Raw genomic sequence first — 17,830 nt, forward strand, 5'->3', positions numbered from 1 at the left:
CGGCTTGTGGGATCTTCCAGGACTGGGGCACGAACCCGTGTCCCCTGCATCGGCAGGCGGACTCTCAACCATTGTGCCACCAGGGAAGCCCGAAATTAATTTTAATAATATATTTAACCCCCTATATACAAAATATCTTTCAACACATAATCAACATAACAGTTATTGATATTTTACATTGTTTTGTGCTTTGAAGTAAAAAACATGGTATGTTTTATACTTTCAGCACATTTCAATTTGGACTAGATATATTTCAAGAGCTACATGTGGCTAGTGGCCACTACATTATATAGCAAAGGTCTACGTGAGTAAAATATAATATTACAGCAGTAGTGGGCTTTAGCTGTGTTTGATAAAAATGTCAGTGGTTATCACTGGTTTAAAGCTTGTCTTCATGCCTTAGCAGTCATTTATGTGGGTGGTTAGAATTTACCCATCTTTGCAATCTCTATCCCATAAGTGATTTTACCAGTTATTCATTGTCCATTCCCAAAGATTCGTAAATTTTCATAGGCCCAAAATATGCTCTTCGATTATTGAGAGCATAAACCAAACTTAATATATGTTTGTTCTCTTCACATTCATCAAATCTGTAGGTGTGACATGAGCAAGATCGTATTTTGAGAAGCTCATCCTGGATCACTGTGAAGAATACGTTGGGGAAGGGGTCAGAAGATTGGGGGGAACAGTAAGAAGGCCATTGCAGTTTACATATGAGAAATACTGGCAGCTAATGGGAGGGAGTGTGGGGTGGGAGTTGGAGAAGTGGAAAGAAGGGGGCTGATAGTAGCTTGAGAGTGATTGAAGGAATGCTTTTGGTTTTCTTTGCTTGTGTGCATTTTAAAGATAATTGAGACTTGAAATGTAGATGTGAGGCATCCTGTTGAGAGGAAGCAGATGAACATATGAGAGAAAAGGTTAACTTATAGGGTGATCCTGAGAAAAGATGGGAAGAGATGAAACTTGTATATAAAGAGAGGTTTGTTGTTTGTTTTTTTTAAATAGGTTTTGTCAAGTTGGCTTAAACTTTAGAACTGTGGGGAATATCTATCACTAAGAAAAATAAAGGATAAATTAGAGTTGTACTCTCCTCCCTCTCTTTTAAATTGGAAGGGAGAGAGAAGGTGAAATTAGAGTTAAATTAAGAAGTGATAGAGAACAGACTTGTGGTTGCAAAGGGGGAGGGGGTTGGGAGAGGGATGGAGTGGGAGGTTGGGATTAGCAGATGTAAGCTATTATATAGGGAATGGATAAAAAACAAGGTCCTACTGTATAGCACAGAGAACTATATTCCATATCCTATGCTAAATCATAATGGAAAAGAATATTAAAAAAAGAATGTATATATATGTGTAACTAGATCACTTTGTACAGAAATTGACACATTGTAAATAAACTATACTTGAGTAAAAAAAGTGATTGAGCAGCAGTTTTGGATCAGTAAGTATGTTTGTGATCAGTGTGTATACTAGGCGTCAGAAAATATACTTATTAAAATCTTTCTCACCCAGAAGATTTTATTTAAATATAGTTAATGGCAGTACACTGTTTTTCCATAAAGTTTTAATGGAACACAAAATGGCAAAGAACATTGGTTCCACCTGTTCTGGTTTTAAGGCATGGAGATGCACTCAGATTACCTCAGGTGATGGAAGTCTTTTTGTTTTGGATTCTTGGGGAGGGAAGGAACCCCAACGCAGTCGATCTCTGCGGTTGTGATGAAACAGTTTCTGAGAGCTAACAAGGTGTTTCCTCAATCCATAGCCCCTGCCCTTTACCTCCCTCCTGCCAAACAGTGGAAACCATTTTCAGGTGAAATCAATATTTATAAAACATAAAAATTGAGCTTCACTGATTCAAGTGAAGGTTAGGGGGCTGATCTCTGCCAGCCTTTTTCCCCTCTTCCGCCCCTCTGACACTTCCTCCTCCTTTTCCATTCTTCCCGAGGCCCGTCTGAGGATCTATAGGAACATGTGAAAACTCCTCTAACATCCTAACATCTAACATCTTCCTGAGGATGAGTCATTCCTCATCAACTAGAAGAGCAGTAACTCTCTTGGCCCTCTTTTTGCTTTGGTCACTCACTGGCAACTCCAGTAAATGCCATTCCCCTCAGGTGCTGAACCTACTGCCGCTTTTCTGGTCACCTTCTTATGACTTAGCTTCTATTTGTCTGTCTTTACACCATGAACTAGTGTCATCTGCTGCTGCTGCTACTGATTATAGTACAATCTTTATGTCTCATATTCAAGTGCCTCAACAAATAGGCTCTAATTGGATTGATTAGTTATTATCCAATATAGAGTCACTTCTGTTGGGGTCTGCTAGGCTCCCTCATGTCCAGTTCTAAAAATGGCTGCCGTTGGCACAGAGGCCCATTCTTCATCCTTTCACATGTAGCTAAGCTACTGGGGTCACATGACACAAGGCTAGGTGGAGAACTCCTGATTGCTTTCCTCAGGAGGTGTCTGTGGTTGTTTTTTGGCTTATTCATTACATAGGATGCTCTGTACGTCCTTGATACCTCAGTTCATCAAAAATGGACAGCTTTTTTTGTTTGATCCTATTTTGTTGGTAATAATGATAACAGCCTTAGCTATCACACAAGTGTTTTCCATGTGCAGGAATTGTATTAAGCATTTTACATGTAGTAGCTCATGAGCTATGTGATGCATTTTACTGATGAAAAACCTGAGTCACATTGAAATATGAAGTGCCTGTTCAATGTTTACAGCTTTTCATTAGTGGGGTGGGGAAGGTTGAATACAGGCAGTCACCTTTTCAAACAGTAAAAGACTTATAGTCTATAGCATAACATTTCAGAGCTGCAACTGACCAGGGCAGTCATCTATCATATTTCTCCTGTTTTACATATGAGGCAATTGAGAGTTTAGTTGACTTGCTTAAGGTTGCAGAGGCTAGTCATTTCCAGCGAACCCAGAGTTTCTGATTCCTAGACCTAGTCCTCTTTTCTGCTTTAGAACAAGTACCTAAGACACAAAGTTTTGAATGTTAATTTTGAAACCCAAACCTATTAAGTGTTAGCAGATACAGTAAGTGGATACATAATGTATGGTTGTACACAATCATCCATGTAAGCTTTTTTTGTTTTTAGCCTACTGTTTAGCTTGAGGATGATATATATATATATATATATATATATATATATATATATATATATATATATACAGAGAAGAGACTGGAGTTGATTATTCACAAGAAATATTTGTTGAAGAAACTATTATTATTATTATTATTATTATTATTGGCTGAGCCAGGCGGCATGCAGGATCTTAGTTCCCTGCAGAAACTATTATTGAATTAATGTCCTCATGTCTAGCTGAAGGTGAAAGTACTTTTTTGCCAGGGTGGAATCTTCCTGTGGTTATATGTGGCAGTGATTGAGAAAGTCCAACATATAAAGCATGATGGAGGAAATCAGTTGAAATACAGTGAAGGTGCACAACCCTGGAGCGTTTGGTAAAGAAACTTGGATTAAAGATAGAAAAGAGCTAATTATGCTAGATGTAAAATATTTACTTATTCTCTTCTTTGAAAAAACATTTATTTTTGTAATGCATCTTGGTTTTTAATGAAACATGACCATGGAGTTAAGTTGCTTACTAAAGGGTTAGCAGAATAGCCCCGGCTTGACTAAATGACATAACTTTATGGATAGTCAGGTCCAAAAAGGATATTTAAACTCTAAAGAATGTCTTGATTCTTGAAAGTTCGTAAAATACAGAAGTCTAGTACATTCCTCTAAGTCAATAAAATAAGACCAGGTCAGAATGCTTTCCTTGGTAGAAATGCAAATTCTCAGCCACCATCCTGCACATCAAGGTACGTTCAGAGTGGGCCTCAGCAGTTTGGGTATTTAACAAGCCCTCCAGGTGATTCCAGTGCTTGCGAAGTTTGAGAATCACTGTCATAGAAGCAACCAACTTAAGTTAAAACGATTTCATTTTGATTGTGTTGGAGAAGAAGTGAGATATTTTCCTGCTAAATTCTTAGAATCAGTAAACAACGAGCTCAACCAGTGTCTTCTCTGGATAAAGTTATGATTGTGGTAAACTGTTTTTCGTATATCTGATGGAAAGAGTATATATAGGCATTGGAAGTCCTGGCTTCCTAGTTTATCTCAGATATATGCTAATTAACCTTGAGGAAGTTTCTTTTTTACGGCCATATCTTCTTTTTCTGAAAAATGGGACAATACCATCCACCTGGGAGGATCATAGAAAGGGTTGGAAATAATGTAAATAAGTGCTCAATACTTAATAGGCATTGAAAGATCATTCATTATTACTTAAATCATCAGCTTTGTTGTTTTTCTCCCAGTTTAGAAACTATAGCTCCCTCAACACTGAAAAACTCATTTGAAATGTTAATTATGTGATAATTCAGAGATATCAGTTCTTTATCTTCCTAAATCATTCTTTTTTTTTTTTTTTAGTGAGTGAGGTTTTTTTTTTTTAATTAATTAATTTATTTTTGCTGTGTTGCATCTTCGTTTCTGTGCGAGGGCTTTCTCTAGTTGTGGCAAGCAGCGGCCACTCCTCATCGCGGTGCGTGGGCCTCTCACTGTCGCGGCCTCTCTTGTTGCGGAGCACAGGCTCCAGACGCACAGGCTCAGTCGTTGTGGCTCACGGGCCCAGTTGCTCCACGGCATGTGGGATCTTCCCAGACCAGGGCTCGAACCCGTGTCCCCTGCATTGGCAGGCAGATTCTCAACCACTGCACCACCAGGGAAGCCCCTAGATCATTCTTGGCATATAGTCTACTGCTTGGTCACCTAATGCTATGTTAGGGGAAATTCCAGACCGACTAGAATTGAACTCAGTTCACTTGAGACAGAGATTTTAGCAAACTGCCAGTTAACTTTCAGCCTAGATTAAACTTTTCTAGAACCTAAAAGGAAACAAGATCATTTAAATTATTGTCGTCACAAGTAGAAAATTGGAAGAATGATTTCATTCTAGGCCTCTTTAGAACTAAGTTTTACCTTATGTAGGATTAAAAAAAAGAATTTAATGTGAATTTGAATTTGAGGACACTTGATCATTGGATATACGTATTGGTAGAATGAAAGTTGGAACTCATTGTACTTAAGTAGCGTTGCGAGAATGACATTGATGGTATGAATGTTGGCTAAGCAGGACCCGTCTTTCCGACCCTACCTTTTGCCTCCCCCCTTTTTTCTTTTTGAATTAACTTTCTTCTGTAATCGTGGAAAACATTTTCATGGTTCCAAAGGAAAAACTATACAAGACGGTACATTCAGAGAAGTCTAGCTTCCAAGTTTATGCTGTCTGCTCACTGTTCTCTTCCTCTCCCTATAGGCAATCATTTTTGTTTGTTTTTGGTTTATTCTTTTTTTAAAAACAAAGACACACATTCATTTTTATCTTCCTTTGTGGATAAAAGGCAACATTATATTTACACCATTCTGCACTTTACTTTTTCACTATTCCATAGCATGTAGATCTTATACCACTTTACAACTGCATAATACTCAGCTGCATAGTACTTTGTCATATAGATGTATTATAGTTTATTCAACCATCTTCTATTGATAGACATTTAGTTTGCTTCCATTCTTTGCTATTACAAATAGTATTTTGCAGTATATCTTTGGAGTAAAGTCCTAGAAATGAGATTGCGGGTCATAGTTCAAATGCAGATGTAGTTTTGCTAGCACTTGCCAACTTTCCCTCCATAGAGGTTGTAACAGTTTCTCTTCCTATTAGGAATGTGTGAGAATCTTTATTTCCTTACAGTTTTGTCAACAGAGTATGTCAGACTTTTGGATTTTTGCTAATCTGATACGTGAGAAATGATTACATCAGCATCCAGTTGACTCTTGAACAACACAGGTTTGAACTTTGTGGGTCCACTTATATGTGGATTTTTTTAAATAGTAAATTTTATAGTACTACACGATCTGTGCTTGCTTGAATCTATGAATGCAGAACCATGAATGTGGAGTATAGGGAGGGCCAACTATAACTTATACAAGGAGTTTTGACTGAGCCGAGGGTTGGTGCCCCTAACCCCTGTGTTGTTGAAGGGTCAGCCGTAGTTTTAATTAGTGTTTCTCTTCTTATGAGTGAGAGTAAACATTAATTAAACATCTTTTCACTTAAACTTTTTGAATTAACTTCATATTTATGTTAATTTTTTTTTTTTTTTTTTTTCTTTTTGCGGTATGCGGGCCTCTCACTGTTGTGGCCTCTCCCGTTGCGGAGCACAGGCTCCGGATGCGCAGGCCCAGCGGCCATGGCTCACGGGCCCAGCCGCTCCGCGGCATATGGGATCCTCCCAGACCGGGGCACGAACCCGTATCCCCTGCATCGGCAGGCGGACTCTTAACCACTGCGCCACCAGGGAGGCCCTATGTTAATTTTTTAAAGAAGTATTTCTTGGTTATTACTGCTGCTACTGTTGTGAATAATTATTCTGGATTTCCCCCCCCCCCAGAGGTCGTAATAATAATCACTCAAGAAACAGTATTACCTCTCATGTATGATTAAATAAAAACCTATTTACATATTTCTTGTATTCAGAGATGTCACAGTCTAATTTGGGAAAAAAGACTTGCATGAAGATCATCATGGTTCAGTGAAATAAATGCTGATGGAGATAAATACCAGGTTCTGTGGGAGCATTGAGATTGGGATGGAGTGACTTGGATATCAGGAAGGTATCAGGAAGATTATTGGTTAGCATATGAGGTAGTCTTTGGGTTGAGTCTTTAAGGAAGAGGAGGAGATTGCTAGGCTGACCCTGCCTGGAAGAGTATTACTGCCAGAGGAAGCAATGCCAAGGAAGAATATGGTGTCTGAGCAGTCACAGGTTGCCTGGTTTTGTGGTGGGTTGTGGTGGGCTGGGCGTTGTGACATGACTGCAGCTGGACCATCTGGATTTGCTAGGTCTCCACTTTTTGACCCTGACCCACTTCTAAATTTAAGCACAACAATGCCAACTTGATTAAAAATTTGATTAAAATATTCATGTTTCTATTTTCTTAATTTTCCCCCTGAAGCATACATCCCCTCTTGATAATCTTCCTACTCATTTTTGTATAAACTGGGGAGGGTAACCCTGAGAGGAGGTAGAGTGATTTCTTTGCCCCCTTCCCATTTTATTGTTGAGCAAGCCTAAAGACTTTATTTTTCATCTCTGCTGTACTTTTAATTTATACTTACCGCTTGCTTATTGCTAAGTTCAAGGCTCCTTATATAGTAGCTTGTTGTTTTTTAAATTAATTAATTTTTGGCTGCATTGGGTCTTTGTTGCTGCACGTGGGGTTTCACTAGTTGTGGGAGCCAGGGCTACTCTTCGTTGCGGTGCACGGCCTTCTCATTGTGGTGGCTTCTTTTGTTGCGGAACACGGGCTCTAGGCACGTGGGCTTCAGTAGTTGTGGCCTGCGGGATCAGTAGTTGTGGCTCGTGGGCTCTAGAGTGCAGGCTCAGTATTTGTGACGCACGGGCTTAGTTACTCTGTGGCATGTGGGATCTTCCCGGACCAGGGCTCGAACCCATGTCCCCTGCATTGGCAGGCGGATTCTTCTTTTTTTTTTCTTTGTGGTACACGGGCCTCTCACTGTTGTGGACTCTCCCGTTGAGGAGCACAGACTCTGGACGCGCAGGCTCAGCGGCCATGGCTCACGGGCCCAGCCGCTCCGCGGCATGTGGGATCTTCCTGGACCAGGGCATGAACCCACGTCCCCTGCATCGGCAGGCGGACTCCCAACCACTAGGCCACCAGGGAAGCCCGAGCAGGCGGATTCTTAACCACTGTGCCACTAGGGAAGCCCAGTAGCTTGTTTTGTTTGGTTAAGGGAAAGGACTGGCAAGGTGTGAGGGTGGTTATAAGAGAGTTGATAAGGCTGGAAAGGTAGGCAGGGGCTAGTTGGAAACTTTGTATCTCATTTTGAGGAATGTGTATTTTATAGTTGAGTCTCTAAATCTGAAATGGATAAGGGGCAGAGGAGAGGGATTGGAGGAGGGAAATGAAAAGATTAGCTTTACATTTTTGAAAGGTAACTTTGATGACTGTGTTGAGGAAGATGGATTGGAAAATGTACAGTGTAGACGAGGGAGCAATGGTCCCCAGACCAACAGCATCACCTGGGAACTTGTTAGAAATACAGATTCTCAGGTCCCACCCTGGACCTACTGAATCAGAAACTCTGGGAGTGGGGTGCAGCAATCTGTGTTTTATTTGATTCTGGTGAATGTGAAAGTTTGAGACTAAGGATATGAAGGCTGATGAGGCTGTATATTATGGTTTGCAAATGCCTTTCACATTAATTATGTAGTTGATTTTGTTGAGATGATCATTAATTATATTTGTGTCTTACTTTCACAGTCAAGAGAAATAGAATAACTAGGATTTTGTGATTTAGTTACTTATATGAAAGCCTAGTATTAAGATTTGAAAAGCTGGGCTAATGTGGTAATATATTATACTTGGAAGAGGGAGACAGTCTAGGATCATGTGGAACAATAAATACAGTCATGGAGAAGTACTGTAGTAGAATAAAACAAGTAAGAGGTGCTTAATCTTGAATGCTCTAGATGTTTCCTGTACATGACATTGATTTGTATCGTGGTACTTAAATCTGCAGTGGGGAAAACTGAAGATATTATTTTTTAAAAAAGGGGAACGTGAACTCTTTGTGGAGCCCAGAGGAAAGGATGGGTTTACTCAAGATTTGCTGAGATGCCCTGTGCAATCGGTTCCACACAGCTGTTATGAGGTGGTCTATTTTCATTCTTTAAATAATAGCTAGCAGCTGATTTGCATCTAACCCAGTTTTCATTTGTTTTTCTTTGAGAGTGTGAGGGCTGTGGGTTTAAATTTCAACTTTCTGGAAGTGGGACTGAGTAAATCTGATAATCTTCTTTATTTTCCTCTGTTAGCTTTGCTGGGTGCCCAAAAGGACAGATAAAGCAAATGCTTTGTAAATATCATAATTGTATCTTAAAGAATAAGTAACCTTTTTTTTCTCCTTCAAATTTTATTCCAGGACCCATCAGTTACACAAGTGACAAGAAATGTCCCACCAGGACTTGATGAATACAATCCATTTTCGGATTCTAGAACAGTAAGACTCTTCTTAATTGGACTACTTTTAAATATTAAAATGGAAATTAAATAGGATTTATATTTCAATTATAGTTTCTTTTTAGTTGATTGGTTAAACTTATATAAAATAAGCTGTTAGTGTTTTATTTAGAATTTAGCAAGTTTATTAAAACAGGAAGGAATATTTCTAGTAACTGAAAATTACCATGATGGTTCTACAAATTAAATTGCTAATAACCCCTCTAATATGTTAAAATTACTACAGTTCTTTAAACAGGAGAGGTTTTTTGGTATACATGTTAGTTTCATGGTAATACAGGGTGATGTTTTCTTACAAAGAGAGATGTTCGTCTGGAACTGTACCATGAATATTTGTATGATTGTCATTTGAATTAGGTGATTCTGAATAGGACTAGCTTTCTACTCTGGTAGACTAGAACCTCTGGAACCTGGCCTAGGAGCATATTCTTCTCAAAATGTAGTCTTGGTTTATAAAATGAAGGAGTATGGAAAAAAACCTTAAAGAACAGGGTTCTCTACCCTGAATGCATATTAGAAGCACCTGGAGAACTTTATTACAGTATCTGTTAGGGCTCTAATCTCTCACAGGGCAGTTTTGTTTTTTGTTTTTGCTATAGTGCTTTTGATGATTTTATTGTGAGCCAGTTTTGAGGACTACTGAAGGTAGGTTCTGTTGAGAATTCTGCCTCAAAATTTCTCTGGCAAATAATTTTGTCTCCTGTATTTGAGTTTTTAGCTCAAATATCACACTCATGAGGCCCCTAATTTTAAACATTGTTGGCTCTTGAACTGTTAGTCATCCTCTTAAAGATATTAAAGTTCTTCAGTTATGTGCTTGGATTTACATGTCATTATAAGGATCCTTACTTGATCATCTCTTCCTGATGCATGTTTTTCATAGTCTAGAAAATAATTCTAGAAGATCGTGTAGGCTTTTGCTTGGAAATATCTTCAAGATGTATTAACTTTTTAGTTTTAAGAAGAGCTTTGTACAAAGTAAAAGCACTAAAATAAGAGTGAACTTTAAAATTTCACTTTACTTCAAAGCCCTCATTTATTTTAACAGCCTCTGTTTATGTGTAGCAGCTGCAACCCAGGCTGGGATCATCAAGTGTTCTTTGAGCATGTCAGTTTCAGACTGAACCCTGTGAAATGGCCAATAAGTTGACCAGTTTTGACATGTAAAGATGGCAGTGTCGTATGGCTCAACCTTATAGTGAACTGTGAAAATGTATGAGATTGCAACTTGGTAGGAGTTGAAAGGAGAAAAAGAAAAGCCCAGAACATTTTATTCCACTATATGTAGTTTGATAATTTCTGGGGGGGTGGAGATGGGAGCAAGACTGTTAAATTTGTTGGTAAAGAATAAAGGGAGATTTTTATATAATTTTTTGGAAGATTTTACTAGCAAAAAATGTTTAACCTTTTTACAGTAGCAGCTTTAGATTATTCTTTTTAGAAGTAGTAATGTTCTTCAACAAGTTGTCTACTCTGTGCCATGTGCTTTACCTGTATTACCTTATCGAATTCTTATAACAGCATTCAAAATGGATATTTTTTGTTTCCTTATACTGATAAAGAATCTTAGACACAAGTCATCCAGCTAGTAAGTGGCAGAACTGGTTTATGTAACTCATCTTTTTTCTGTAAAGCTTTTGCCTTTTCCATTTTGTTAGTGCTATCTTTAGAGACAGATGCCTAAGAAATAGAAGATAATGTCCCGGTCTATGGAAAATTTCTCACCTAATTGGGATTTAAAAAAATTACACGAATTAGATATATCCAGGAAGAATAAAACAAAAATGTAAATTATGGTTCTAAATGTTGAGACTTTACAGTCAAGGAAAGGTTTTCTGAAAGAGAGTAGCTAGGCAATAATGAAAAGCCAGCTTACAATGAAACACTCCTCTTAGATTTGTTGAGTGAGATAGTGTCAGAACCAGGAAAAATATTGTTACAAGAGCACTTAGGCATTTTTCACTGAACTTTTTACATGATGGAAAATACAGATGCAATAATTTAAAAATTCAAAATTCTTCTGTTTCCTATACATATGATTTTAGAAATTTGTCCCACCACTCCCCCCCGCTATCTCCCGCCCCGGGCGCCGGGTTTTGCAGCTGTGACTATTTTCTAAGAGGAAATGTACTTGGATAATTGATGTAAGTGATATGTCAGAACTCAGTCCAGATACTATTTTAGTTGATTGTTGTTATCTATATTTGTCTTAGAAAAATATTTGTGAAAATGAAGCTTCTAGATTGTTGCAAAAGGGTGTGGTGAGCTACTTGAGGTCAAGTAGGAAGATCCTTCAGCAGAATGAGCATATAACCTTAAGATTTTAGAAAGTTCCTGTCTTTTTAATTTTTTTTATTAGGTTTCCTTTTATATTTAGTTTTCTGTTTGATTGGAAACTTTAAGGAAAGTAACAAATATTTAAATAATTTTAATAATTTACATATTAATTCATTCTGTATTATAAATTCAGAGAAAGGAATCCTCATAAAACACCACATAGTTTAGACTTAGTCTGTTGGCAGTGTACTGGAAGGCTATTCAGCAGTCGAAATGTGGTGGTCTGAATTGAGATGTGCTATAAAATGGAGGGTAGGGCTTCCCTGGTGGCGCAGTGGTTGAGAGTCCGCCTGCCGATGCAGGGGACACGGGTTCGTGCCCTGGTCCGGGAAGATCCCACATGCCGCGGAGCGGTTGGGCCCGTGAGCCATGGCCGCTGAGCCTGTGTGTCCAGAGCCTGTGCTCCACAACGGGAGAGGCCACAACAGTGAGAGGCCCTCGTACTGCAAAAAAAAAAAAAAAAAAAAAAAAAAAAAAAAAAAAAAAAAAATGGAGGGTAGTCTTTGGTTATGAAATAATTTTTTTCTGTTTGAACTCAAAATGCATTTTACCACTGGAATTATGTTGGGCTTGGTGGGTAGATTCCCTGGCCTGCCCTCTAAAGCTTAATGCATAAATTACTAGAAGAATTAGCTCATCCTTGAAAACTGTTATGTATTTAGGGGGAATGTTTTCCTTTTAAATTAGGCAACAGTTTAAAATGCCTACTGCAGCTTGATTCTCACTAGTTTCAGCCACTGGTGATGGCATTCACGGCTTCAGACAGGATGTCTTCTGGCGGATGTTGAAGTACAAGGATAGGGAGACCTATGTGTGTGTGGGGGAAGTGTAGTGCTTTTGATAAAATCCTTAGTGATGTTTCTCAAGGCCTAGTTTACTGTCATATTTTTTTTCTTTAGGAATAGGTTGCTTGGTTCCTTTTCTGTTCTGCTATTTGTTGACATATATGATTTCTGTCATATAAAGCAGCAAGATCTGCAGGAGAACCAAGAGAAGAAAATTCCAAGTACTGGCAAGCTCAAGTGGTCATTTCTGACCATAAAGGACATAGATAAATGATTTATATAAGTAAGAACTGCCTCTGACTAAGTTAATTCAGGACATGGAGTAGACCGAGAGTCATAAGACCTGGATTCTAATCTAGGCCTTGCCACTAATTAGTTGGTACCTTTAGACAAGCCATCTAACCTCTCTGGGCATCTTTTTTTTTTTCAATGTGTAACAGTGGAGGCAGAGAGGAAGATGTTGCGTTAAATAATTTCTGATGTCAGCTTTCATTTTGAAAATGGATAAAACTTTTAGCTCCAGGCACTGACTGGATAGTACATAGTAGCTTGCCTATTTTTAATACCACAAAAGCAATTTCTGTACTGTAATATCTGTCTTTCTTTTCCCTTGGCACGCATTTCTTTTTTTCTTTCTCCTTTGCTTCTTGTCTTTCTTGGAGCTCATTATCTGTCCCTTCCGAAACCAGTCTTCTTTGTTTCTTGTTTCATTTAATGATAACTGTTGCCTTCTGTTCTTCTAGTGTCATTGGCTGGAAGTACCTGAGTCGTCTTTGGCTCAAACAGCTTCTTTTCCTACATCTAATCAGTAGCCACGTCCTGTTATTTATACCTCCAGGAGATATTACCTGTCTGTCCTTTTCATTCCTACTAAACTGTCCTAATTCAGGTACTCATGTGAGATAATACAATGACCTGTCTACTTACCTGTCTCCAGTTTCTCTTCTTCAAATCAGTTTTTTGCACTATGACTAGAATTATTTTTTTAAGGCAAAGTTCAGATTAGGTCTTTTCTCCTTAGAAATGTGTGCATTGATTATGCATTGCCTACATAGTAGTGAGCCATGTGGGGCCTCCATGATTTGACTTAAGACTATTTTTTTTATTTTTAATTTTTTATAGACTTTATTTTTTAGAGCAGTTTGAGGTTTCCAGAAAAATTGAGCAGAAAGTAGAGAGTCTCCGTAGACTTCTTCCCCAGACTATCTGTTTAATCTTATCCTCTAAGGTGCCATTTGCTCCAGCTAAAGTCATCTACTTTCTAACCCACAACCCCGTTGAGACCACCTCCCTTAGGACATTTATTGGTCATTGAATGGAGTAAAGAGACACTGTGTGTGGTCATAATACCTGGCTTCCCTAGGTTATCCTTACCTCCTTTCATGGGCCAAGACGAACCTCTCATACTAGGTATATTCATTTTCTATTGCTGTGTAACAAATTACTAAAAATTTAGCAGCTTGAAAAAGCACACATTTATTATTTTGTCATTTCTGTAGGTCAGGAGTTTGGGCACAGCTTAACTGGGTCATTTGTTCAGGGTTTCACAAGGTTGTGATCAAGGTGTGATCTGGGCTGTATTCTCATCCAGAGGCTTGACTGGGGATGAATCTGTTTCCAAGCTCATTCAGGTTGTTGCCAGAATTAATACCCTTGTGATTGTATGACTGGGGGCGCCAGCTTTTGGCCAGTTTTCAGCTGGAGGCCACCTTCAGGTCATCGATGCTGTCTACAGTTCCTAGAGGCTGCATGGTTTCTTGCCACACAAGCTTCAACATCATGGCCACTTATTTCAGAGAGTCTGCAGAGAGTCTCTCACACTTTTCTACTAAGATGGAGTCCCTGTATTACATAATGTAATCAAGGGAATGATATCCCATCACTGTTACCGAATTCTGTTGATTAGAAGCATGTCACAGGTCCTGCATACACTCAAGGAGAGGGTATTATATTAAGACGTGAACACCAGGAGGGTAGAATCATTGAGGTTCACCTTAGGGTTTGTATGCCACACTGGGAATAAGATGGCACATTAGGGTTAGGACGTATAACTTCATATCTCTTCATGCCCATTTAAAAGGATCAAAGTGGAGCCTGCAGAACACTTATCCCTCCCTACCCTCAAAACTTGACTGCCCTAAGTTTATCAACTAATTTCATTATGCCTTTGATTCCTGTTTATGTCATTCTCTACGAGAAGCCCCAGACTCCTCCTCATCTCCTGGATTTTAATCCTCATGATGCACTGCACATTTCTTAGTCTGAACCGTTCTATTTCTTGAATTCCTGAAACTTGTGCTTTCTGGAAGTCAGAGTCCAACTTCATCAAAATCCCCTATATCTTTATCTTTTTCTCTGAATGTTTTATCCTTTGCTCTGTGGAAACTGGCCTTTCTGTGAGGACACTGCTTCCCCTGTAACCTTGTCCAAAACTAGCTGCTTTTTCTCTCATAGTTCTCAGACAACTGGGCATAAAATTGGGGTAGGTATTGTCTTGGTTTCTAGTTGCTGCTTCTAGACAGTCTTCCTCCTTCCTGTCTAAAAAAAATCCCATGTCATCATTTGAATCTCATGTCATCAGATTATAATTGGGTCCCAGGTCTCATTGTGGCTGTCATCTACTGATCTCTGAATTACTACACCTTATTTCTCTTTGTTTTCATTTCTTAATTTTAGTTCTTGGTTCACTATTACTCTTTCAGACACTATTCCTATTTTGTAATTTTTAAAAACATCTTTTCCCTACTCTATTTTCCCCATCCACCATTATGTATTTTTCTTTTTTTTGGCCGCGCTGCACGGCTTGCTGGATCTCAGTTCCCTGACCAGGGATTGAAGCTGGGCCATGGCAGTGAAAGCCCGGAATCCTAACCACTAGGTCACCAGGGAACTCCTCCTGAATGTCATAATTTTTTTTTTTTTTTTGGCCACACCACGCAGCATGCGGAATCCTAGTTCCCCGACCAGAGGTCGAACCCATGCCCGCTGCATGGAAGCGTGGAGTTTTAACCACTGGACTGCCAAGGAAGTCCCCACTGTCCTATTTTGAATTCTTAGTGATGATCTTTCCAACGTCCTGCCTGTCAGTGCCTTGACCTCATCTCTTCCATTGATTTTTGCATTCCATGTTATCTCAAGTCACTCACCCCCATTTCTTATATCTTTTCGGTTACTCTTCTGGTTCCTCAATTTCAACACACCTTTCAGTTCCACCAGGACCTCTGGTTTGTTGATCCTACTATGTCACTGTCCTTTATCTACATCTTACTCTCTTCTCTCAGCCTAAATTCCACATCCAGTTGTCATAATCACTCTCCATGTACTCTCAACTCCCTTGCCTTCCCCTCTCCCCCTTACTTTGACATAATCTTTTGGCTAGAAGCCAAGCCCTGGTTAAAGACAACTCTGTATACTCTCTGCCCTTACCTTGCAGCTAAATATGGAGAAACACATGTAAACATACTGAATGGCCTCATTTTTAGTTCATAACCAGCTCTAAGTTGTACTGAATGTCCTAGTTATTTAATTGTCCACTCTCTTCTTCTCTCTCCTCATCTTTAAAATCTGTCCTCCTATCCTCGTTCTCAGTTGATGACCTTACTTCTTCTTATTTCACTGAGAAAATTGAAGCAACCAGTAGAGAACATCCACAGACTTCCACCATCACGTCTACCTACCTACCAGCGTTTATACCCATGTGTTCTGTTTTCCTGCCTTTTACTTATAGCTGAACTGTCTGTGCTTCTATCTAAAGCCATTCCCTCTATTTGTGCAGTAGATTCCATGTACTTTCACTTAAGAACTTTGCTGAATTGCTCCTCTCCAACATCACTAGTTTTATCACTTTCTACTGGATCATTCACATTATCATAAAAACATGTTTTCTTCTGTTAGGAAAAAAAAATCACAAAAATTTATTATTCATTTAACAGCTTTATTAGATAATTAATATACCATACACCCATTTAAAGTGTACACTTAAATGTTTTTAGTGTAGTAATAGAGTTGTACAACCATTACCACATTCTAATTTTAGAATATTTTTGTCTCTTCTACCTCTGAAAGAAACCCTGCATCCCTTATCAGTTACTTCACATTTCCCCCTCCCTCTCCAGCCACAGGCAAGTATATTTACTTTCTGTCTCTATAGATTTGCCTATTCTGGACATTTCATATAAATGGAATCGTAAAATGTGTGGTCTTGTGCAACTGGTCCTTTTACTTAGCATAATGTTTTCAAGGTTCAACTATGTTGTGGCATATATCAGTACTTCATTCCTCTTTATGGCTTCTTATACCACATTTTATTTATGCATTCATCAGTTGATGGGCAGTTACATTGTTTCCAACTTTTGGCTGCTCTGAACCTTTGTGAACTAGTTTTTGTGTGGACATATGTTTTCATTTCTCTTGGATGTATACATAGGAGTGGAATGGTAGGGTCATATGGTAATAATATGTTTAACTTTTTGAGGAACGACCAGGCTGTTTAACAAAGTGGCTGCACCATTTTATAATCTAATCAGAAGTGTAGAAGGGTTCCAGTATCTTCACATCCTTGCCAAATTTGTTATTGTCTGACTTTTTGCTTACAGCCATCTTAGCAGATGTGCAGTGATATATCCTTGTGGTTTTGGTTTGCATTTCCCTGATGGCTAATGATGTTGAACTTTTTTTTTTCATGTGCTTATTGACCATTCGTATGTTATCTTTGGAGAAGTGTCCAGATTCTTTGCTCATTTTAAAATTGGATTTTCTTTTTGATATTGAATACATGATATTAGATACAGGTCACTTATGAAATAAGTGATTTGCAGATACAGTTGACCCTTGGACAATGCAGGTTTGAACTATGGGGGTCCACATACACGTGAATTCCTTTCACTAAATACATAGTACAGTACTACACAATCAGTGGTTAATTGAATCCCCGATGCAGAACCTTGGATATATAGGGCCGACTCTAAAGTTATAAGTGGATTTCCAGCTGTGTGGAGGATCAGTGCCTAACCCTTGCATTGTTCAAGTATTTTCTCCGATTCTGTGGGGTGTCTTTTCACTTTCCTGATAGTGTTCTTTGACACACAGAAGTTTTAAATTTTGGTGTCACATTTGTCTATTTTTTCTTTGGTTGCTTCTCTTTTTGGTGTCATATGGAAGAAGCCATTGCCTAACTCAAGGTCATAAAGATTTACTCCTAAGTTTTCTTCTAAGAGTTGTATAGTTCCAGTGCTTACATTAGGTTTATGATCCATTTTGAATTAATTTTCATGAATGGTATGAGATAGGTTTCCAGCTTCTTTCTTTTGCATGTGGATATCCACTTGTTCTAGCACCATTTTTTGAAAAAATCTTCGTCCGCGTTGGATTATTTTGGCACTCTTGATGAAAATCAATTGATGGTTAATGTAAGGGCGTATTTTTGGACTCTAAATTCTACTCTGTTGATCTGTGTCTATCCCTATGCCAGTCTCACACTGTCCTGATTACTGTAACTTTGTAACAAAACTTTATGTTAACCTTGTTTCCTTTCGAGTCTAATTCTCACATCTCTGTCATTGAAAAACTTTCTCTG

The 17,830-nt window shown here is 38.7% G+C and overlaps 1 protein-coding gene across 1 annotated transcript in view; it reads left to right on the top strand.

Moving 5' to 3' along the window:
• The window catches only part of SCAMP1 (secretory carrier membrane protein 1), a 109,616-nt gene that overhangs the window by 17,398 nt on the left and 74,388 nt on the right, over positions 1-17,830 (top strand). The window contains exon 2 of the mRNA XM_060093078.1: positions 9,036-9,113. Within this exon, the coding sequence (XP_059949061.1) occupies positions 9,036-9,113 (78 nt within the window). The remainder of the gene's footprint in view (positions 1-9,035; positions 9,114-17,830) is intronic.

This window comes from Mesoplodon densirostris, chromosome 3, assembly GCF_025265405.1.
Source record: "Mesoplodon densirostris isolate mMesDen1 chromosome 3, mMesDen1 primary haplotype, whole genome shotgun sequence".
NCBI classification, from domain to species: domain Eukaryota; kingdom Metazoa; phylum Chordata; class Mammalia; order Artiodactyla; family Ziphiidae; genus Mesoplodon; species Mesoplodon densirostris.